Source organism: Dendropsophus ebraccatus, chromosome 14, assembly GCF_027789765.1.
Source record: "Dendropsophus ebraccatus isolate aDenEbr1 chromosome 14, aDenEbr1.pat, whole genome shotgun sequence".
NCBI lineage: Eukaryota > Metazoa > Chordata > Amphibia > Anura > Hylidae > Dendropsophus > Dendropsophus ebraccatus.
Window position 1 is genome coordinate 26,252,607 of NC_091467.1, and position 24,999 is coordinate 26,277,605.

A 24,999-nucleotide genomic window follows, 5' to 3' on the forward strand; every position below is an offset into this window, starting at 1 on the left:
TTCCTCTATGATGGATGTATTCTCCATCTAATCCATATTACTTTTATAATACTTTATTTTTTCCAAAATAGCATAATACAGATATAAAAGACAATAGGGCAGCAATCCATAAACTTTTTGTGCCCCAAATCAACACGCACATAATCAGATTTAGGAATTTTAACATCTTAAAATACCATAATCGTGCCAATCTTTTACAACTTAAAACCTACATAACTCAATCTAGCCGTCCCACATAGTATAAGTTACTCCTCCCAACCACCCACCCGCGGAGGATGTAGTAAAGTAAAGAAAGCCAGCATCAAAGAGAAAGAAGGAGAATATTGCTCTCTCTTTTCTTCTCCCTCCTAAGTACAGCTCTTCAATTGGTCCTTCTATTTTCCCATTTCACCCATATCCTACAAAACCGAATCAGAGATTTACATGATTGTTTTTTAGCCAGAGATTTTTCATAGTTATACACTCTTTCCACTAATCGCTCCCACTCCCCAAGAGCAGGAGAGGAAGGGCCCATCCAATGACGGGAGATCAACACCTTCACCAAAGCGGTAAGTTTATTAATACATCTACCATCTTCCACCTCAAGGGGAAAGGCACCCATCAGTAATGAAAACGTGTCCTCCTCAAACACCATGCCCATTGAATTTTTCATAAAACCTATTACCTCGCTCCAAAAGACCTGAACTAACGGACAGTCCCACACCAAGTGAAAAAAGTCTGCATGCTCATGCTGACATTTTGGACATTTAGAATCTATCCTACAGTGCATGGTCTGCAGCCTTTCCGGGGAGAGGTAAACCCTATACAAGATCTTAGCCAATATCAAACGATGAGAAGCACTAAGAGAATTTGTCTTAAAATTCTGCTTCATCACCTCCCATTGAGAATCACTAATATCTCCTATCCTAAGTGCCCACTTTTCCCTCAACCTGGACAGATATGGATTGCTCCTCTCCCGAACCAGATACCTATAAATACCCGATAATACTTTCTTCCCCCTAGGAAGTGACCTTAAATATTCAAAAAACGGATGCGAATCTATGTGCCAACTACCCTCTTTAACTGAACATTTGAAAGCGTTCAGCAGTTGCAAATACCAAAAATAGTGCGATTCTGACAACATAAAGTGTTTTTTACAATCCTCAAAAGAGATAATGTTCCCATCCACTATTAACTGATTAATATGTTTCAACCCTCTATTTACCCAAAAACGTGCATTTTGAATTTTAAAAAATTCATTAAGTTCCTTATTCCCCCAAAGTGACGAAAATTCAAAATGAGAAGTACACTTACAAATTTTCCTCAAGTGTTTCCAAATATTACAATATTTTTTAACCTGTGTTAAAATACTACAGCCACCAAAAGCAGCATCAGCCCCAACCAGGGCATCTGCAAATCCCCACTTTGAGTTATCCATAATAAAACTTAATACTGAAAAAGAACCCCCCCTGTGTAAATCCTGTGCTCCAATTGCTAAATAATAAATAAAAAAATCCGGCAATCCAAGACCACCACCCTCCAACCTTCCAGTCCAATTTTTATACTTAAGTCTGGGCTTACCCTTCCAGATAAAGGAGTTTAACATCGTAGACAACTTTTCAAACCATGATTTTGGGATCCAAGTAGGGGCGGAATATAGAAAAAAAATTACCTGGGGCAAAATAACCATTTTGACTAAGGCTAATCTATCTGCCATAGAAACTACTAAATGTGACCACAAATCCAGCTTATTCTGAATCTTCCTCCGTAGTGGGGAAAGATTCAGTTCAAGAAAATCCCCAACGTTACTCGAAATCTGGACACCCAGATACTCAATAGACCCCCCAGTAGTAACCACTGACACCCTCAATTCTCTCAATGAATCATCTGGTTCGAGAGGGAGCAAAGCCGATTTAGTCCAATTAACTTCCAAGCCCGATACAGCACCAAACCTATCTACCAACTCCATACATCTAATCCATATTAGATTACCATTGGCTGAACCCACTGATTTCAATCTAACGTGTATGGGGGCAAATGGCAGGTTCAAGTTGCTGGATTTCAACACGCCCGATCTTTTTCTTCCCAGGAGCGATGTCAAGCTGAGCCAACAGCACATGCACACTCTACTGAGCTGGGTGTGCACATGTATATGGGGATCAGGAGAGTTAGCTGTCAGGTGACAGGACATTCAGCTATCTAATATTTATGACCATCTAATATTTATGACCTGCTGGAACTCGTAGTGTTATCCAGACACTCGAAAACACAGTCACCACAACCTGTGAGTCAAACAAACAAGTTTGTTTTAATATAAAGATAAACGTTTGTGCAGAAGTTAGACAGAAACTTGAGGAAAAAAAAAAACCTTCAAAGTAAAACAAAAAAAACAACAAAAAAAACGTTTTCACATAAAAAAAACTTTCACATCTCATTTATTAACTTTTTTTTTTCTTTTCAAATTTCGAAGAAAAAACACCTCACCCCCTCTTCTTTTTTTTTTTTTTTTTTTTTATTTCTGCTGGTGTGTAGAGGTGTAAAAACGACAAGTCCTGTGGGGCTGGGGGATAAAGGGTGCGGAGTTCAAGGAGATCGCAACGTTTAGTGGTTAAAAGAAAAGACGTGAAACCAGTGATACTGTGCAGCTGGTATAGAATAACTATGAGTATGGCTTCAGTCCCCAAGGTACCAGAGTCATAGGGATAGCCATTTAGTTGCAGTTCAGTGGCTCCATGTGGTCAGCAGTAGCGGCCTGACCGTTGGGGGGGTGTCTGTATGTCACCCAGCACCCAGACCATCAGGGCGTCTTGATGCTTTCCACCGGGACGCCCAATGTCCGGGCACACAGCCAGATCCTCCAGCCTAGGTGTCCGTACTTACACATTAAAAGGTCCCGGAGTGGACTAGAATTGAGAGGGAAAAAAGTAGCAAAAATATATATATACTTTACAATTTTTCTTTTTTTTTTTTTTTTTTTTGCACCAATTTATATAAGATCCTAAAACGCGTCATTTTTATGTTTCCAGTTACGATACCTCAAGCTGCACGGATATTATCCTATGTAAAAATCCAGAAACTGCTTGTAAAACGGATTTAGCTGTTTCTACAGCAGAGTGCTTTTGGGGGAGGAAGGGGGGTGCAAAAAAATGGCAGTGAATGGAGTCAATGAACCAGCATAATTCTCCTGCGCGAAGTGGCTTTCACCTCTTTAGCGGTCTGAGAACCAACGTCCCTTAAGCCGCTCCTCCCACCCCAATCACGTAGACACGGTGCGAGATTCTGCTCAATCTTAGTCTTTTTTTTGAGTCCGTTCTCCATCCTGGGGGCGCGGGAGGAGTACTGTCCAGAGGCACAAGGTTGGATCTTAAGGAAATGAGGGGACTGAGGGCTACAAGTCCATGCCTGGATCATCCATCCCTCACAGAGACTATGTCCCAGGACTGAATACAGCACAGTGATGATTCCCGGTTGAGGTTTAAAAGAGAGTACAGTGGAAAGGTAAAGCATGGTACAGTGTAGGAGATCCAAGGGAGAAGAGAACGCGAAGGCTTGAGAGAAGTAAGAAGTGAAGAGGAGCTGAGGAGTCTGTGCATGAGCTGGTAAGTCTCTGTGCCATGTCGCCAAGCTGGCTGGCAATGGGTCAGGGCGAGTGTGTCGATGGGCTACTGTGAGTGGAAGTGGGAGAAAGGCTGGGGCTGCAGCTTCCTGGTGGGCCGGGGGCAGGAGACGCTTCTCCCATGTTGTCCAGGCCTTCAGAGTTCTCTAGCATCTCCTGGATGAGAGGAGGCATGGATCCTGGAATCTCCATCTTGAGAGTGATAACACGTTCAGCACCTGCACAGATACAGAGAGACGATATTATAAAGTGATATATACACATCAGGTAGAATTTCCATGATATTATGGGACATATCGGATCTATATCAAGTCATGTGGTTGGAGTCACCTATTGCTTTCCTGCAGCGCCACCACAGGGCAAATGGAAGTATTACACAGTGTCCATTGAAATCCCAAAGACAATGGCTGCATCACTTCAAACCAACAAGATGGCTACTTATTGTGGATAGAAGACACAGAGGCCATCTCTATCCACCATCATGTAATATGTATCTGAGGGAGTTATGGTGTAATATGTAGTAATGTGTACGAATATACTATGCCCAGCTACTCACCCTTGGCACTGATGCTTCTCAAGTCTGTGATCTTCATCAACATTTTGGGGAACATGTGTGGTTTTTTAGGTCTTCTCCTCCTGACGTAGATCTTAAGGGCCTCCAGCAGTGGTTCCTGTAACTTGTCCACCTTATCCGGCTGCTCCAGGTCCTGTCGATCTGATTAAAAAAATAGATTTTATTTAACTACATAATTTTTTCTTTACAATTTGCCACTATGGCAAAGTTCCCCAATCTGTGGCTCTCCAGCTGTTTCAAAACTACAACCTGGCAGCTTTTGTAGTTTTGTAACAGCTGCAGAGCCAGAGCTCAGGGACCACTGCACTAAGGGGAAAAAAAGATCAAGGCAGAATGTTAATACTCTGAGTGACCATCAGGTGGCGCTGAATACTCAGCTACAACCACCGGGTTGCATATAAAGCCGTCCATGTTATACTGTATGATAAATCTGTAAACAGATAAATAGGTTATCTATAAAACCTGCCATTTACATCTTTACAGCTTTTAAAACCAAGAATGAGAAACTCCTTTCGTTTGTGGGGAAGGAAGCCAATTGACTTTTAAGACTCCTTATAACTCACAATAGATGTGTACAAAGCCTATGACAATGGCTCAATAGCAAGGGCTGTAATGAGAAGCTAAAGGAGCATGGAGAACGACGCTTCATGAATCCAAGTATTCATCTTCATTGCTTTCCCCTGGGGTTTCTTGTCCTTTGTATGGTGACATATATTTTGGGTTATTACGGCTTTGCTTGTGGGTTGCTATAGTAAACGCCTCATCTTTATAAACCCTTAGTCACCGTGTCATCTCAACCCAGCGGCTGAAATGTACATTGACATTTGCTTTATCATGCATTGGTTACCAGGGGCGTTGTGGGTGTCATGTATCTTCCTGCATTGCCTTGTGATATTGGTGCAGCCAAACTAGAGACATCCCTGTGCCATGTATAACATCGCAGTCCTATAGGATGATAATATGCACACGGCTCTATGACATGTAGCGAGAGTGGTAACCAGACGACCATCTTGTCTTTTCACATCTCTAATGTCTTTGTGCCTTTATATAGTGCTTATAGCAGGGATGGGGAACCTTCGGCCCTCCAGCTGTTGCAAAACTACAATTCCCATCATGCCTGGACAGCCGAAGCTAAAGCTTCGGCTGTCCAGGCATGATGGGAATTGTAGTTTTGCAACAGCTGGAGGGCCGAAGGTTCCCCATCCCTGGCTTATAGTATCATAACTGACTTGGTATATAGATATGGTCGTAGTCGTGTTTATTCTGAGTATCTGAAAATTTGAGGACATCACACACACGTCTTACCTCCAGAGATGAGACAAATGGCGCTCAGGAGTCCGGTCTCCGCGTCGTCCATTTCTAGCGGTAGCAGCTGGTTGGCGAAGGCAAAGACTAGATCTGTGAGAGGCCCGAAGCCAGCATTGTGCATCTGCGTCCGGTTCAGGGTCAGGCCATCTGAGAAAGTCATGGTGTCCTGGTCGGGCGTGTAGCGTATACAGATTCGTAGGATCTGTAACAAACCAAGACACAGAAAGCATTAGAGAACGACAGGTAGAAGAGGGTCGGGAGGGGCGCAAGCGAGGGTGTCCGCACCTCTACGTGCAGTGACACTGAAGAAGGAAATACTCATGAATAAAACTGTAAATAGTTTATACAAGCGTATCCCTCCGTGTGCCTGAGAATAGACCCGAGCCGCGAGAAACAATAGGACTTGCGTAATAAGAGAGCGGCGGGCGAATATGTGCTGCGGATCACAGGAAACAGATCGCCCATTCATTTACATTAGCTTCGCTTGACTAGGCTAAAAGCTTATTGAAGATGGTTACTAAGGATGACAGTATGGGGCTCCTCGTGATGTAGCAAGCAGCAACTGACCTTACAGCCGCCTTACTTTACAACCGTACAGTCACAGGCATAGACGTGCTATATATGTATTGTACGTGAGAGATTTTTCCTTAGTTCCCTGCCCAAGGTTGAGTAGTGTAGGCCATTGCTTTCCTCCCTTATTGAGGGGTGTTGGATACTTAAGGCATGGTAATCCGGGGAAAGCAAGTGCCGACCTGTCAGTTCAGTGCTTGCTTCCCCTTATTCCCTGCTTGCTGCCTGTGCTATTACACACACTAACAGCAAGTGGTGAGCGGCCACCCAAACAACCCTTAGATCGTTGGAGCTGCCCATTGGAGTCATCGGCGATCTACTGCTGCTGCTCCTATTACATGGAGTGATGCGCAGCAGACCGTCGCTGCACAAATCGTGCTCTTTCAGCATGTGGAAAGACCACAATCAGCTTACACTGAGCATGTCAGCTGATCGTGGCCTTTTAACATGTCCCATTTCATGAACCGATTATTGGCCTGAATGGCGGGTAATTGGCAAATTAAGGCCGATAATCATTTCGTGTAATGGGGTCTTTAGGTGTATAGACCAACTTCTCTTCATTCTGTATCATGTCGTCATATACTATTCATATACTAATGATATGCCATCACTTTATAAGAAGGCAATACACTGTACTATTCTCCAGAATGCAATCAATAGCGTCATACCTCAAAACCACTAGGCCCATTGCAACCAGCAAAACTGGTTGCTTAGAGCAATAGCCTTCCTGTCTAGTCCAGTCCTGTGCTGTAGTAGACAGGCATGGACGGACTTAGTGACATTATGACGTTTTAGGAAGCTGATGCTCAATCTGATCACCTGACTGGGAATAGTTCAATATAAAGGTATATCAACATGGAGGAGTACCAGAGAGTCCAGTGTGAATGTTCCCTAATAACGTGACCTAACTTACCAGGATGTCCAGGCAGGCGGCTTTTAGGAGGGTTATTTGATCGGCTATGGTGAGAGTGGTAAACCCCGGTAACTGTTTGGCAAACTCCACCGTCTTGATTATACATTTGGTGGACAGCTCGCTGAATTTATCCCACAGATCGATGTCCAGGGAAACTCGCTGTTCTGAGCTGAAATTCTGGAAGATGGAAAAAGGAGAATAAATACATAGAAGACAGCAAGGTGATAGGAGAGGCCCCCGTTATAGCGTCACCCACCCTATGGCTTACACCAACATGTCCTGATAATCTCTCTATGAGTTATGGACATAGTACATGGTAATATACCTACTGCGGTCCTTCTGTTCACACCGGACCCTATTTACTTATTATGGGGGTCTATCTGCATGTAGTGCTATTCATTCAGGTGTTAACATGGTTATACTCACGGATGCAGTCAGGCCTTGTGGGGAAGCACTTAATGCGGAAGGTACTAGATCTAATAGAATAGGCCAATAGTCTAAAACCCAGCATGGTGCGCAATGCAGAAGTTGCATTTTGCACCTGTGCGGCCTCCCCTATAGCACAGCGGCCTGTCTGCATCCGGGAGGGAGCTGGCGTGTTAACCTTGTATGGCCTGGTTAAGTGATATGTTGTGAATCAGATTCCCTTTTCAGCAAACTGGAGGTGTGAACACTGCCTTAGCTGTAAGAGTGTACACCCACATACTGCTGATGAAATATATATATATATATATATATATATATATACACACACATATAAGCCACTACTCAATGTGGTTTTCCAGTATTCTCACTTTTTTAATTTTAATTTTTTTTTAGGAAAGTAAGAGATGGAAGGGTGAGTAGGGGTAACTATGTGCTATGTGGAGGCTCATAGTGTATGGGATTTTCCTTTGTGCTATCCCCGCCATAGCCAGGGGTGCGGCCATAGTGGGGGATATGTTGTAGTTACACCGGTATTATAAATAGCACATGGTATAAATGCTACATTAGGGCCCAGAAGCATCAAGTTACACGTCTGCTTCTAATGTTCTTGGCAGGGCATAGATAAAGCGCCACTCACTGTAGTGTATTTGCCCAGCTGGCACAGTGAAGGGAAGGTTTCCTGGTGAGCTTTCCGCACTTTCTCAATCAGGTTTTCAGTCTCCGGGCTCAGCACGTAGCTCTCTGTTACTTCGGGTTTGGGGGGATCCTTCTTTTTCTTGTTGCGGTCGTTGCGTACGGCTGGAGGAAGAGGAGAAGGGCCTATTAGGATTAGAGATCACGGAGCTGAAATAGTGACACGATACACTGTAAATGCTGCTCTGACTAGGAATACAGGACGGAAAAAATGAGATCTATGGTCTCTATAGGACGGAGATCCCCCAGTAACAAAATCACATGCACAATTTTTAGCTCCTTATTTTAGCGGCCCTTTAAGAAGCTGTAGTCCCATACCACGGATCGATAATGCTCGGAGATGTAATAAAACCACCGCAATGGCCAATGAACACTTAGAGGGTGGATATATTGTGTACGGTCTATTCATTGAGCAGCCAGTAATGGCTTCTGGTACAACCACAGCCTGACCTGTTCCATCTATACACAAGCAGGCTTCCATATCTTATGATCAGGCATGGCGTGGTGACTCATACGTGTTCATGCTGACTCGCTGAGATCTATGGCGGTATAATAGTAGACTGTATATAGCAATGGAGATAAAACTGACAAGTGGGAGATAGCGGGACCCGTTCTGCGGGGCCATTATCTGCGACATGTTGCGGTCTGTTGTTAGTAACATGACGCGGAGTGAGGCCCCAAGACTAGTTGACCCATCATGTTTTCCACAGCTCAGGACTTTTTTGCTGAAGATTACAGATGGAGCAGAGTTTATTGCAGCACATCACGCTACAGATTAACATCCTTATCTCACCCAGCTAAACTTAAATTTGTCCTGATAGGTCTAAGACAGCGTGATCTCTTAATCCTCGGCACGCACAGTCTGTATATAGTTCACGCAGAGTATATAGTTTATATTTTATATTCTGGAGGGGATGACTGTACATTGAAGTCATCTGTACTGATGGAGTGGGATGTATGGCAGCATAAAAGATGCTTGAAATATGCATCCATGTGGGTGGTCAGCCAAACCCATTGCAGTCACCGCTATTGATTTAAAGGGGTACTCCAGTGAGAAATGTTTTCTTTCAAATCAACTGGTGTCAGAAATTTTTAAATTACTTCTATTAAAAATATGTCCAGTCTTCCAGTACTTATCAGCTACAGGAAGTGGTGTATTCTTTCCAGTCTGGCATAGTGCTCTCTGCTGCCACCTCTGTTCATGTCAGGAACTGTGGAAAGAGGTAGCAAATCCCCCCCCCAAAAAACCTTCTCCTGCTCTCCAGACTGGAAAAAATGCACCACTTCCTGCAGGACATACAGCAGCTGAAGAGACTTAAGAGAAGTAAATTACAAAGCTCTTGCACTTTCTGGCACAAGCTGATTTGAAAAAAAAAAATTTTTTTTGCTAGATTTTCCTTTAAAGCTTGAGGGTTTGGCGTGGATCTTCTTGCGATCCTGCACCAATTGTTTTAGAGACGTCTCTTTATGACACATCTGGTGGATATGCCCCCGAGGTAGTCAGTTTCTGGATACTATTTGCTTCTACAGTCACGCACATTTCCCTCCATAAATGGCTCTGGGAAGCAATACTGAATAAACCAATCCCTGATCCCAGCTATCTCTCACCCATTGCCCTGTACATACGCATGCTTGACGCATCCGAATGAGCATGTGTTCTAAACAGGATGAGAAAAGGATGGGGAATGTTAAAATGTTATCATGCCTTATTCTTCTCCGACCCAATATCAGCTGACGGAGGAGAGCCCAACACATACCTAGTATGTACGGCTAGCTTTAGCCACTGCCAGACATGTCTGGTGGATTATTTTCAAGAGGCCAAAAGGACCCTATATTGACACGTAACATGATGATCCTCTGTCTGCCAAAAAAAGTCGTGAGACCCCATACACATCCCATGGACTATATGTCCTGACAAAATCAATGGGTTCAGCCAACTTTTCTCTAATGCGTATGGGAATTTTTAGGTCCTAATACACATTAGTCAAAAGTTGGCTGACTCGTGGATCTGGCCAACTCTCAAAAGAGTATGAAGGCCTCCTAAAAGAGAAGTCAAGCAAAATTTTTTATTGAAGTATTGTATTGCCCCCTCCCCCAAAGTTATACAAATCCCCAATATACACTTATTAGGGGAATTGCTTAAAAAACCTTTTTTTCCTGCACTTCCTACTGCATCAAGGCTTCACTTCCTGGATAACATGGTGATGTCACTTCCTGGATAACATGGTGATGTCACTTCCTGGATAACATGGTGATGTCACTTCCTGCATAAGATGGTGATGTCACGCCCCGACTCCCAGAGCTGTGCGGGCTGTGGCTGCTGGAGAGGATGATGGCAGGGGGACACTGAGGGACACATAGCACTGGAAGGACACTGAGCATCCCTCTGCCATCATCCTCTCCAGCAGCCACAGCCCGCACAGCTCTGGGAGTTGGGGCGTGACATCACCAGGAAGTGACATCACCATGTTATCCAGGAAGTGACATCACCATGTTATTCAGAAAGTGACATCACCATCTTATCCAGAAAGTGACATCACCATCTTATCCAGGAAGTGAAGCCTTGATGCAGTAGTAAGTGCAGGGAAAAAGCACTTTATAAGCATTTCCCATAATAAGTGTATATTGGTGATTTGTATAACTTTTGCGGGGCGATAAAATACTTTAATAAACATTTTTACCAGACTTCTCCTTTAACTCTCTCTCCACAATTTGCCTGACCCTTATGTTCTCTGAGAGATAAGCTGCTGCCACTCACTCGCTAAATGACTGCATGTTCACATGTATGGGAAAATCGCATGAGATTGCCGTCATCGAAAGAAGGCTCAGCCCTCAGCTATTAAAGGTGTAGGGCTACCTCTAGATACAAAAAGTCAGGGGGACTGGAGGATTATCCTTCTCTCTCTTCCATCTTCCCCTACTTCCCCCCTTCTTACATATTTTTATTATGTTTTGTTCTCTATGAGACCATCTGGAGGTCTTTATATCGCTATTGCCACGCCATGCTGACCTCAATTACTGTTGTACGTTGCGATTTGTTCCATGTTTCGGGGCTATGGAATCCTTGTTATCTTTGACAATCTCCTCTAATTGCAAAGTCAGAATACGTTTTATACCTTTGTGCAATAAAAACCATCTACACTCCGAGCCCCACAACGCTGGTAACAATAGCCGCGTACGCGTCACTCACATTCTTTGGACATGCCGACCTCGAAGCATTTCTGTAGCCGACAGTACTGGCAGCGGTTCCGCGTGACTTTGTTTATGATGCAGTTCTTGTCTCGGTGACATGTGTACACCATGTTTTTCTGTATGCTGCGTCGGAAAAAACCCTGAGAAGATAGCAAGTCATTAACATTATCATCTACATATGATCCATTTATTACACAGCAATTTTAATATTGAGGATCAAAGTAGCTTCTTTGTTCTCTGTCTAGCATAGAAAATTTACATTCCTGGCATCGCCCCCATTGGCTATCTGGATACACATGGAGAACTAGTGCAGACCATGAGATACAGGCGTATACAGGTGTAGCAGAGTTGAGTTTAAGGGGTACTCCGCCAATTTTTTTTCTTTCAAATCAATTGGTGTCAGAAAGTTATAAAGATTTGTAATTTAATTCGATTTCAAAATCTCAAGTCTTCCAGTACTTATCAGCTGCTGTATGCCCTGCAGGAAGTGGTGTATTCTTTCCAGTCTGACACAGTACTTTCTGCTGCCACCTCTGTCCATGTCAGGAACTGTCCAGAGAAGAAGTTTTTCTATCAGGATTTGCTGCTGCTCCGGACAGTTCCCAACATAAACAGAGGTGGCAGCAAAGAGCAGTGTGTCAGACTGGAAAAAATACACCACTTCCTGCAGGACAAACAGCAACTGATAAGTACAGGAAGACTTGAGATTTTTAGAGAGACTCTGTCAGTAGGTTTAGGCTGCTCTATTTAAGGGTAGCAAAAACTAGTGACAAAGAAGATGAACAGAATGATGTATCACTTACATTGTTCTGTGCAGCTGATTTAGAGCTATCCTCCTGAATAACATGGACAATAAGTAGTCCCCTCCATTATGTGCGTGAGCCCAGAAGTCCTGGATATTCATGAGCAACATAAAACTCCGCCCACCAATTGCTGATTGGCAGTTATCTATCCATGCTGTGTATAGGCAGTCAACAGTCAATTAGCAGCTGGGGGGAGGGGTGTGGTAGGAATCCTATTCTCCTGCATATTAGAAGAGCGGCTGAACAGAATGATGTACTATAAGTAATACACCGATCTGTTCAGCATTTATATCAGGAGTTTATGTTGCCCTCATTTACAGTAGCATAAACCTAGTGACAGATTCCTTTTATATAGAAGTAAATTACAAATCTATATAACGTCTGACACAAAATTTCAACCTTTAATGTCTATGGCAGATGTAACTGCGTCATCCAATAGTTAAGATTTATTCCTAATTTAAAAGGTATCAATATAACTGTACAGGGTGGATACAATATAAAAAATCTGTCATATCGCGTTGTCATATCTGGTTGTCGCCGTCTGTATTATATTACAGAGCTGCAGTCACAATTTTGCTGCCTTAAGAGCTGAACTCCAACATCGTTTCTAACTGGCTGGGAACTGTGCGGTAATCTGATGTAGAAGTTACTGTATACAGACTGTGATTATAATATATACAGATATACAGTGTATAAGTCTCCACCTGCATCTGATGAATCTGCAGCTGCTCACCCTAAACAATCGGAACAAGCCATCCGTGTCAAATCACATTACAGATAACATACAGCGCTCTAATGATCTGTGCGCTCTCGTGTTGTTATCCTGTCAGTCCCCGTCCCATGCTGAGGCGGACTCTGTACATGAAGGAGAACCTCTTATCCACTCAGAATGAGACCACAGCGGGGCGGCAAGCGGCTTCTAACATAAGAGTCTATAGGTATCTGTAATGCTGCGAAGGATAATACCAGGGCCAGGCCTTGCGTGTGGCTAGGCACTTAGTTAAGTGATGACCTGGCATCTTTTGTAAAGCAGATCTATAGCAATCCTTATGAAGGGTATGTTCACACGGGATTCAAACACTGCAGATTTGTTCAATTAACTTCAATAGCAAACTTGAAATCTGTTAACACACCCTTATGATACATAGTGGTATTAGCAACATCTAACCAGCTGGAATGGGCAGATAACAGAGAACAATAGCAAAATGAGATTACACATAGGCCGTACTAGTAGGATCCATATATAAGGAGTACCTATTAGATCACGGTGGGTACGTACCTTACAGCCCTCGCAGGCACTGACCCCATAGTGATAACCCGAACTCTTGTCTTGACACACGAAACAGGGCTTGTAGATTCTGGGGAGAGGTGGCGGAGAGGGGGGACTGGGGACGATTTCCTCCGAACTGGTGCTCTGGGTCTCAATAGCTGGAGAGGAAAAAAAAAAAAAAAAAAGAAGAAGAAGAAGAAATTATTATTATAAGTTATATTTACAATACAGACATATGCAGCAATCTTATGACTAGTCCCTGTGTTTTAGGGGCTGGCAATCTAATCCCCCTGGTATATTCCACTAAGGATAATTTCATAGGAAAGTCACTTTTATAGATATGTTTTTGTAAAATGGAGGAAATTAGAGCTGCGTAAGAGATCCGGGGCTGCAATGCTATCCAATGAGTCAGACAGGAGATATCTACGGGAAAACAGGCACTATAGGAACATGAGGTTCACATCATGGGTGATTTTCTATCATTGCAAAGTCCCATGATGTCCTGCAAACACGAAATTACCCTGCGGTCGCTATAAAGTGAATCTCCACCTTTCATCATTATCGTGTCCTTTTTAGTTCAAAATGTTCATGTTGATTTGTTTTTTTTTATACATATATATCTATATATATACCTAATGTTAGGGATCTGGTCTGGTGTCTGAATAATGTTAGGGGTCTGGTCTGGGATCTGAATAATGTTTGGGATCTTGTCTGGGGTCTGAATAATGTTAGGGATCTGGTCTAGGGTCTGAATAATGTTTGGGATCTGGTCTGGGGTCTAAATAATGTTCGGGATCTGGTCTGGGGTCCGAATAATGTTTGGGATCTGATCTGGGGTCTAAATAATGTTAGGGATCTGGTCTGGGGTTTGAATAATGTTTAGGATCTGGTCTGGGGTCTGAATAATGTTTGGGATCTGGTCTGGGGTATGAATAATGTTAAGGGTCTGGGGTCTAAATAATGTTAGGGATCTGGTCTGGGGTCTGAATAATGTTTAGGATCTGGTCTGGGGTCAGAATAATGTTTGGGATCTGGTCTGGGGTCTGAATAATGTTAAGGGTCTGGGTTCTGAATAATGTTTGGGATCTAGTCTGGGGTATGAATAATGTTAGGGATCTGGTCTGGGGGTCTGAATAATGTTAGGGATCTGGTCTAGGGTCTGAATAATGTTTGGGATCTGGAGTCTGAATAATGTTAGGGGTCTGGTTTCTGAATAATATTAGGGATCTGGTCTAAGGTCTGAATAATGTTTGGGATCTGGAGTCTGAATAATGTTAGGGGTCTGGTTTCTGAATAATATTAGGGATCTGGTCTAAGGTCTGAATAATGTTTGGGATCTGGTCTGGGGTCTGAATAATGTTTGGGATCTGGTCTGGGGTCTGAATAATGTTTTGGGTTCTGGTGTCGGTTAGCAGTCAGGTGTATGAATTCATGTTAAGGGTCCGGCTACATTGGGAATGACTTTTAGGGGTCTGGAGCAGCCTCTTGTTATAGGAAGACACTACAATAGTATCAGATTTTATGTAGGAATGATTTCATATGGAGGCAGATTGCTGGATTTACCAGATCCCCCGAGTGCTGAATTAGAGGAATGTTCCTGTAGCAGGAAACAGTAGGGCAGAGCCATTGTAGAAAGATCTGGATAGATTCATAAAAACTATTTCTATTCAAAGAAAGGAAAAAGTAAAAAGCCGTAGCTTATACCAAAGGAAACTGAAATGAGTCAGAGGAGAGTCTGTGGCTCCCCCGTAGCGAGAACTGATTCAGAGTGATATTTATCTACCAGCCACCGTAACGGTGAGGGCGGCAGTAATAAGTAACTTGTCTCTATGTGTCATCCAGATCTGACTATTCTCTACTGATAATTTGGGACACTGGGAAAACCGGATGATTTCCTAGAAGTTGCCATGATGGTCATGATAATTGTTACCTAACCTTTATGGACTAGTCTCAACCCCCAGTATAATCATCTTCCATTCAGGGCACTGGTAAAGCTGGGTGATAACCCCCCCTGTGGTTGAACAGAACTGATAAGAACACAAGACTTGGATGAAGTCTTGTAAGAAGGGCTGGCCATAAATGATAAGCGCGTCTTCTCCGAGCAGAAGGGCGAATAAGGTCATGTCTTTGGACAAATCCTCAACTTCAATGGGGTCCAAATGGGAAGCAGATGGTGGGGTTGGGGGGGCACAAAGTGAGTATTGTTATGTTACGAAGTGGAGAAATGAGGGGGCGGCTCACCACTATGCCGACCTCCTTATCAAATACTCTGTTATGACAACTGCTTCAAACAACGGCCGAAGGAGTGCACAAAGAAATAACCCGAGGATGGGATTACAATGGCGATTTTTACAGATTTTTTTTTTATTTTTAAAAAGGCGATTTTTTCAGCCGTATAGCTACAACCACGGTACATAAGGAGACTTTAATGACAAAGTCGGCTCTGCTACATCAGTGGTGGTTGATCTATAATTCCAAATACAGTCTTATAAATTCTGATCACCTCTCAGTGAGTGTAAATGACCGGATACGACTGTGGTCAGTCCATGAAAACCGCTTCCTACCCAATCCTGGTAGAATCACAGCGTGAGCACAGCCTAATGCTACAGACTGGGGAGGGAAGCCATAAATATACCAGAGCGACCAGACAGACACTGCTGCTTGACCTCTGACCTGGAAGCAGTGACTCCTTGGAAATACTGCGGCTTCTGCCAGACGGCCACATAATACGTTTATAAGACAGCATCGGGCAGATTTAGTTATATGGCGGCAATCACATCTCCACCAAGTCACAATTACACACTGCTATATCCGTGATATGTTGTTCCGGAATCTGATAAAGCTGGGTGTCAACTTCTGAACGAGCCCGATGGAGGTGGTAACCCAACTTTCTTAGCAAAATAGGTAATACTGAGAAATGGTCAAAGAAAATAAGTGGATATAAGGATTTCCTTTACAAGTATATCTCTAGGATATGTCATCACCCGAACTAATAAAGGGGCTGTAACTGTGCAGGGAAAGACAGAGCTGAGCACAGCAACAGCAACACTCTCATTCCCAGGTTGTGTGTGGTATGGCAGCTCAGTTCCATTGAAGTGACTAAAGTAGGCTTGTAATACCACACATAACCTGGGGAGAGGCGAGGTGCTGTTTTTGGAAGAAAGCAGCTACGTTTTTCTAATCCTTTTGAAGGGTTTGTCCAGTTTAGAAAATGCATCTTATATACCCTATTGGTGAGTTAATACAGAGGGTTCTTATACAGGATCCTCAGAATGAAGAATGGTTACAAAGAGCGTCTCTTTGGAGGACCCGTCACAATAAAGTGTATGGACAATGTGTAATGCATCTTTTTCCCTGTGGGGGCACTGCAGAGAAAATGAACACTTGGCCAGGCCAAATGTTTATGTACGTAAGAGATGGCGGGTGATAGCTCTTGGTTACTGCCAAAAGACCCTTCAAAGAAGAGGACCCCTTTAAGCTGTAATCTAGTTAAAGGGGAAGTGTGGCGAACATATAAGTTATATAGATTTGTCAATTACTTCCATTTAAAAATCTCCAGTCTTTCAGTACTTATCAGCTGCTGTACGTCCTGCCGGAAGTGGAGTTTTCTTTCCATTCTAACGCAGTGTTCTCTGCTGCCACCTCTGTCCATGTCAGGAACTGTCCAGAGCAGTAGCAAATCCCCATAGAAAACCTCTTGTTCTCTGGACAGTTCCTGACATGGACAGAGGTGGCAGCAGAGAGCATTGTGTTAGAATGGAAATAATACACCACTTCCTGCAGGACATACAGCAGCTGATAAGTACTGGAAGACTTATATAAGTAATTTACAAATGTGTGTAACTTTCTAGTACCAGTTGATTAAAAAATATATATATTTGCCAGAGTGCTCTTTTAATAGATGGTAACATTTTGTGTGTAAGAGGGGCATCTAGATAGTCCCCTACATCTGCCACTGGGGGGAACAAGAATCAGACATGTTAGCTCATTACCTGTATCATTGTTCTCCAAGAAAAGTGGCGCCAGACGCGCCAAATGATCGCTTTTTTTTTTTTTTTTTTGGCGACAGTATTTTTTATTTTTTTTAAAAGACGTATCCGTGGGGAGTTATATAGGGAAAACGTATACAATGAAGACAGATTACAGCGCGGCTTCCCCTCGGTGGATACATTCACACAATTAAAGGACGCCACTTCTGACAACAGGGATAACTAATGTGCGGATCTTCCTCTCTAGGCCTCGCTCAATTAAAAGAGACTGAAACAAAGGGACAATTTTTCTGATGTCGCCCTTAACTTGGGGGTAACCCTGATGAGTCGGAGGATGGGTCTTAATTACTGTCCGCGCTAATTGTGATCCGGAGCTAATAGCATCTGACAAGTCTAATAATATTATACTGTGATTATAGCCAAGCCGCAGAAGCAGGTGCAGGGGAAACATATCCCTGGGGCGTCATGGCCTCCGCTCACATCACTCATTGTTTGTAAAAGTGGCACAGGGACATCGAACCCCAGGGTTGGTTAATATTATGGCACTGTGATGTGTCTATTAATATGATAATATTGTCAAAGTAGGATGTGACTACAGAGATCGAGTCATAAGGAATTATTCACAGACGGATGGATAGATATCTAACCTATAGGGCAGTATCGCCACCGACACCAAAACAAAGTCAACTCTGCTGCATCGGAATACTACGACCGTTCCAAGCAGAGTTATTATTCAAAGCAGGTACTAGGAACCCCTCGCACAATGCATCAGGATATTTATACAAAACACAATACAGAAACGTGCCCGTCATCTCCCTCCCCCGGCAGATCATGTTATCGTCCTCACATAACCCCGGCCCAATTGTCAGTTGATCCTGAGTCACTACCTAATCTCTAAGTCCTGCTAAAAAAAAAACTAAAATGTGAAGCCGTGACGGGCGACACCCTCCGGCACTGCACATATAGTATTTATAAGCAGAGCGTGACTCGTGTAACGTACACAATCTAGTATATGGCGGCACATGACGTGACTACTCCACCTCAATGTATAGTACAACTAGGTATAGAGGTCAGGTTCAATGTCTGGAGAAAGATATAGCATGAGTATGCAATTCCAACAACAACAAAAATACATGCAAGTATTGTATATCGCAATCCAATCTGCTTCTACATATGAAGGTTTTTCCATTTTCCATAAATACATGGAAGTTTACAGTTTTTAGGTCAGCTACATGAGCTGCAATACCAGACATGACCAGCAGATAGGAGTGGCGCTGTTTCTGGACAAAAAAACAAACAAACATCTGTACAACACTGATATTAGAATTCGCTTCTTGCTAAGGTTTTACTAACTTGTAACATGTCTCTGGATGTCTCTGGCCATGTCGCTAGTAAAAAATGCGACATGGCCATATTGAAGCTTTGTTCAATTACTAGGTGTCAAACTTATGGCTCTCCAGCTGTTGCAAAACTACAATTCCCCTCATGCCAGGACAGCCAAAGCTAAAGCTGTGTAGGCATGATGGGAACTGTAGTTTTGCAACAGCTAGAAAGTCAGAAGTTGACAGCATTGCTAGGGTATATGAATATTCAAACAGATCTCTGCAGTAGCTTTCTTTTAAGCCATTGTCTGATGCCAATAAGAAGCCTTAGGACATCACAGGGGATGTAAGCCAAGCCAGAACTCTCTCCAGAAGGAGAGTTAACCCACCTATAAACAGCTGGTTTAGGGTTATTGTACCTTGTCAGATTGATTTCTGGCCTGGTATACATTCCCAGTCATGTCCTAAGGCTTCTTGAATGACAATGAATTGAAGTGAAAGCTACCTGCAAAAGGCAGAATCTGAGAGCTGCTTTGCATATCCTCGTACCCAGAATTTCCAGTGGAGCATGAATGGCCTATAAGTATACATCTTCTTCAAGGAGAAACATTATCCCCTACATAAACTATAGCGGTCTAGAGGGTCATACTGGGGCTTGTTCGGTTAGCTGATTTTTTGGGCTATGTTCACGTGTTAAGGTATAAAACAGCCATATTATGCCTACAAATACACCTATTTTACATCTGGAATTTTTTCTCAAATTGAACTCAATGGGGGACGTTTATCAATGCTGCGCCCACGGCATGCGCCTGATGTCCTGCTTTCCTAATGGGTGGGCAGGCGGGGGGGTGGGGGTGCAGCAAGGCGGTGAGCAGGGAAAACCATGCTGCTGGAAGCAGGTGTAGATTTGTTGTGACGAGTGCATGGTCAGCCGGGTTTACTAACAGGTGTGTGCCTCTTAGTGAACTGGCAAAAAGGGGACAGGGGCTAATTTAAGACCAGTGTACTCGTACACCGGTCTTAATAAATGTCCCCCAATATGTCTTCCTTTTAGAAAGTGACGTGCACATTTTTTTTTTTTTTTTTACATATTTCCACTCTTTCTTGTCCATTCTTTGGCACATAAACAAATTGCATATAAAGAACACATTTGCTTAAAATGAACAGAAACACAAAATAAAATTACATAAAAATGTCAGCCTCACAATACTTAATACAATACAGTATGAACAGCACCCCCTATCTATAATACCGTACAGAAGCATCATATGGCGGCACAAGCTTATGGCCTCTTACTAAGAAGAAGTATGGATTCCAAAGGGTCAGGAATGAATTGACTGTAACCTAGTGATCTCCTAGCTAAAAAAAAAAAAAAAAATCAAAGAAGCCCCCATGTCTTATCAATCACTGGGTTCTCCAGCTAATGGCCTCCCCCGCAGACCGCTATCTTCTGATATGACAGGTCAATAGAAAGATAACACTGGAAGGTCACTTAAAACTGTCCGAAAACAGGAACATCCTGCTGCTGAGTGTTGTGTTCACTCCTGACATGAGACAGAGCAGACCTGGGGCGGATTAGGAAGGCACCGACATACCGGATGGGTTACTGGTACTGTGGGTTGGATTACTAGGCATCCAAGGGGCAATCAGGTCACCAAGGCCACACATTACCGGCACGTGTTGAGCACAACACATGGGCACAAGCTCATTATGGCAACTTACACATAATATGGTTTTACTGCCTGCACTGTCTTCATCAACGAGAAACAAAGAAGGCGGTACGAGATAGAAACGCGACTAACCAATGTGTCGACCCATCTGGTCTGATTCTACAGAACGGCTATGGGGTCATATCAAACATCATTGAAAGCGCATACTATGGGCACATGAGTATCAGAACTGAACTATGTAGCAATGGAAGAAGGCGGCTGGTCTAATAAATCACGTTTTCTTTTACACCATGTGGACGGCCGGGTGTGTGTGCATCACTTATCTGGAGAAGACATTAGACCAGGATGCCCTACGGGAAGAAGACAAGATGGCGCGGGCAGTGTGATAGTCAGTCTTCTGCTAGGAGACTTTAGATCTCAGCATTACATGGATGTATTGTGCCACGTACCTAACTATTATACAGACCAAGTCCCCTCTTTCATGGCAGCAGGATCCCTAAAGGCCCTATTCCACGGGCCGACTGGAGGAGCAAATGAGCACTGTCAGCACTTCTTTGCTCCTCATTCCCCGCTCACTTCCACCGCTATTGCCCGCATCGGCAGTGAGCGGGTGGGTGCGGGAGGGGCCGTGGGGAGGTGCGGGGGGCTGCCCAGGTGATCGCTAGATCACCCGGGCAGCCCATAGCATATAGCAGCGGCCTGCTGCCGCAGTTTCTATTCCATGGGGCGATGGCAGCAGATCGTTGCTGTATGAGTAGTTTGTCTTTCAACATGTTTGAATGAAAAACGATGCAACGATCAGCCGACATGAATGATGTTGGCTGATCATTGCCTTCTATTCCACGGGACAATTCTCGGCCGTAACGGCCGATAATCGTTCCGTAGGATAGGGCCCTAAGGCAGTGTCCTCTTTCAACAGAGTAATGACCCCGCGCCACAAGACATTAGTCTTGGCCTCCAAATTGCTTAGATTTCAAATAGATTAGGCGTCGATCATATCCATGGAGGCCCCATATTTCATCCTGCAGATACCAAAGGACACCATCAGAGTTCTAGTGGCATAAAGGAGATGGGTTTTACCGTCATGGTTGTTTGGTGTGCATCTGACCCTGAACGGCATAGAAACTTATGTTGTAACATTAAGGCATATCTTCGCTGCTGTACTTGTGTTCTATTCATGAAACAGAAAGATCAAGATGAACAGTCGTAGTTAAGACTAGACTGTGCATGAGGCTTTGGTAGGAATAGGTGTCCAGGCACTCTCCATGATTAATACTGACAGTATTGACCGTAGCGTAAGAGTAACACGCATGACGTGTTGTCGGTGAATGACAGCTATAAACACTAATCAATGCAATATCTCCGCACAATGGTAACAAGATTCCTCGGACAAGAGTAATAGGATGTTTACACAACTTAGCAAACATTAATTCCTGCAGGACCGGCCGCCGCTCTATCAGGCTCGGGAGCAGTTTCAACTTGCGTTCAATGAACTTCAAGGAAGTGTCAGATAAGTAGAGGAGACAGCGCTTTCCTGCTATCTAATCAATAGCACAAAACACATGGCCGCCAAATCAGCGCCATCCGACCTCCTGGGCACAACGAGCCGAGAGGTCACACACTGCGGCCAATCACAGCCCTGCTTTTACTATGGCTACACTGGAATGATAAGAAATAGATTGTGACTGGTTGCTATGGGCAACCGCTCATAGACAAACATGAACGCTATAGGCCTCATAGATCAAAACTAGGAAAACATGGCTGCTTTCTTCTATAACAGAACGATGACTCAAAGACGTATGTCTCCTTCTTAATGGGATATAAATACGGGAACACAATTGGTCCACATGGCATCACAGCCGCTGCCAAACTGGAAGCAAATCTGTCTGACTAGACGATAACACAGGCGCTGGGCACAGATGGGTGCATCCACCACAGCCAGTCACAGGACTTCTCATATGGTCGTAGTATACATCTTCCTGCTGCCCACAGGGCTCAATGAATAACGCTGTATAAACAGTGAAATCTGGACTCAACCCAAATTTTGTTACCCACGTTGAAAGCACAAAACGTTTTGTCGCTCGCTCTGGATAAACAAGAAATAGTTTGAGCATGAATAAGAACTTATTTCTGGCGCACACTCTCTGCTGTGCAGGTTGGGATTGGTCTGGGCGACTTGCATGTAGACAGCGGATGTAGCTGCTATACGTTGATCACATCGGATTTCACGGTTGGCAGTGTGATCAGCTGTTTGCAGCAGGGAATCTCTTTACTGATGCTGGTTTCACAGCAGTGCAGTAAAGCGTGAATAGGTGTCCATTAAAATCAATGGAATGTAAATGGATATGGCTCATGGTGGAGAATACGCTGATCCCCTCTATGTTACAATGACCTACTTAAAGAGCCGTTTCAGTTTCATGCAGGCGTGGCATGTCACTAAAACAGTGTCAGGGCATGCTGAGACCCTTTGGGGTCCTGCCTTATGGACCACCAGTCATTTTAAGAATCACTGGTTTCTTCTACACAATGTCACTCCCACCCACCTGGAACTGTATGGAATTTCTGCCAGCTCTATTGCAGTTCCCCATACAGCCAGGTGGCCTGAGGGGGCGCTGTGCAGTGAAGACTGTTATAAGATCAGTGTGGTCCTAGTGATTGAAGTGATGGCCTTACCTAGTGATGATATCATTTAATGAAAAGGAAATTATGTTTTTTGGTGAAGTCGCATATAAAAAGTAATTACTGCCCCTAGTGGTAGGGAGAATTACAAGCGTACCTGTCAAGATGTATGCTGACTTGATCGCCAGAAAATCCATTATGCCACCATAATTATGACATGGGTCTCCAAACTGCGGCCCTCCAGTTATTGCAAAACCACAATTCCCATCATGCCGAGATAGCTAAAGCTTTGGATTTGGCTGTCCAGGCATGATATGAAATGTAGTATTGCAACAGCTGGAGGGCCGCAGTTTGGAGACCCATATATATGACCATGCAGGGTTGGTTGTGCGCATAAGCTCTATTGGATCATAATGCCACTTGCGCACAGCACTTACCTACTGTGAACATATCCACAGATACACACACTTTTAGCGGCAGAATGGTTCATGACAGGTGCGCTTTAAAGAGGCACTCTTCCATTTATTCAATTTGTAGCATTCACCCCAAAAGACTGTCCACAGATTAGTGAAATTCCATTGTCATATTTCAGGGTTAACATTGGGACGTTGACTTCCAGTAGTGTTTCCCAGTGTGCGGCCCTCCAGCTGGTGCAAAACTACAATTCCTATCATGCCCTGACAGCCGAGCTGCAATTTTGCAACAGATGAAGGGCTGCACTCTGGAGAACACGGACTAGAGGTCTCCTTTGACGTTAGTCAAAAGTTTCCTGAACCCGTTAACCATGACTCTCCTCTGCCAGATAATGTTGGGGGAGAGAAGGATTGGACATGTTGTAGTTTAACTGCCTGATCCTTTTGTTCAGCCCGAGATATTTGGCAGTGGCTTAGCCCCAACTCCCAATGGTTCATGTGTATGGGGATAGATAGCTGTCTAATTTTTTTTTAAATGTTCGGTCGACTTTACAGAGTAGAACCTGCAGGCTTCAGGCAGTCTTCTTCAGGAGAGCTCATTTACATACATTCTCCTAGGGAGCATTGCTTTCTATGGGAGGTCTCCACAAGGAGAGACAATACCCTAGAGAGCCATTAATATATATACATTTTAAGGGCTGCCTCCGCATGGCCTTTAATGTCTGTCTCTGTTTTGCTGGTCTGTGTTAATCTCTGCTGCACTTTGACTCTCCATGCTACTGATCTCCGAGTAAATAACATTAAAGAAACGTATCTGGCAGCACAGGAAGTAGCGCCATCCCATCCAGCAAGAAAAGCCAATGCACAACAGCATTTTCCCTGTAGCACAAAGCTGTCTTTGGCTATAAATTAGAGCAATGAGAGCGTGACCTCAGGAAGCAGGATGTCACTGGAAGATGACAGCACGAATCCAGACATTCGGACAAATTCATTATTTAAATGCCTCCGGGCCAGAGGTTATCTTTTTACAAGCCACATTTTTTTTAACAGGCTTCATATAAGGAGAAAATGCAAAATCTGAAAATGACTAGTGTCGTGCGGCTTCATCTCTTCCTGGAAAAAATTCTCTTCTTAGTTCTCACCTTTACGTTCTTCATGGAAATGTCTTCGTCGTTACAACTAAAGCTGCTTATACATACGTGTACGTTGATGATAATCACCGTGACCATGGAAGGTACATGACAGATGGAAACATGTCCTGTAGGTCAAGGCGATCATGCTGCCGAACGAGGGGGATGAGCCGTGTATGACAGCTGTATTGTTTATCCTCTGGTCCGATTACATCACAGATAGCAGTTAACTGGATACACACACTGGATTTAAGGGGTATTTCAATCTCAGTTATGCTGATCGGGATACAACCACTGATCTCGAGAAATGGGAGGAAAACGTCCCCAGAATGGCCACACGTGGTCCTTTCCACTGATTCTCAATGAGTCTGAGCGTTAAGGCCCTCAAGGTATACGTGGTGCGGTGTGCCCAGTTCATTTGAGAGGATATTTCACTACCATCCATGATCAGGATGAATTCCAGTGATCTGACCCCCAACGATCAGCTTATTATCCTCTATCCCATTGAAAGA

The 24,999-nt window shown here is 43.7% G+C and overlaps 1 protein-coding gene across 8 annotated transcripts in view; it reads right to left on the reverse strand.

Moving 5' to 3' along the window:
- Nucleotides 1-2,310: 2,310 nt before the first annotated feature.
- The window catches only part of RARA (retinoic acid receptor alpha), a 149,155-nt gene continuing 126,466 nt past the window's right edge, over nt 2,311-24,999 (reverse strand). For 6 of the 8 annotated variants that reach the window (XM_069953815.1, XM_069953817.1, XM_069953814.1 and 3 more), the window contains 7 exons: nt 13,354-13,502; nt 11,270-11,411; nt 8,024-8,205; nt 6,961-7,137; nt 5,475-5,679; nt 4,152-4,310; nt 2,311-3,813 (listed from right to left, as the gene is read on the reverse strand). In XM_069953815.1, coding sequence (XP_069809916.1) covers nt 3,620-3,813; nt 4,152-4,310; nt 5,475-5,679; nt 6,961-7,137; nt 8,024-8,205; nt 11,270-11,411; nt 13,354-13,502 — 1,208 coding nt within the window. In that variant the 3' untranslated portion in view covers nt 2,311-3,619. The remainder of the gene's footprint in view (nt 3,814-4,151; nt 4,311-5,474; nt 5,680-6,960; nt 7,138-8,023; nt 8,206-11,269; nt 11,412-13,353; nt 13,503-24,999) is intronic. The other 2 variants (XM_069953820.1, XM_069953821.1) reach the window with 1 other exon arrangement.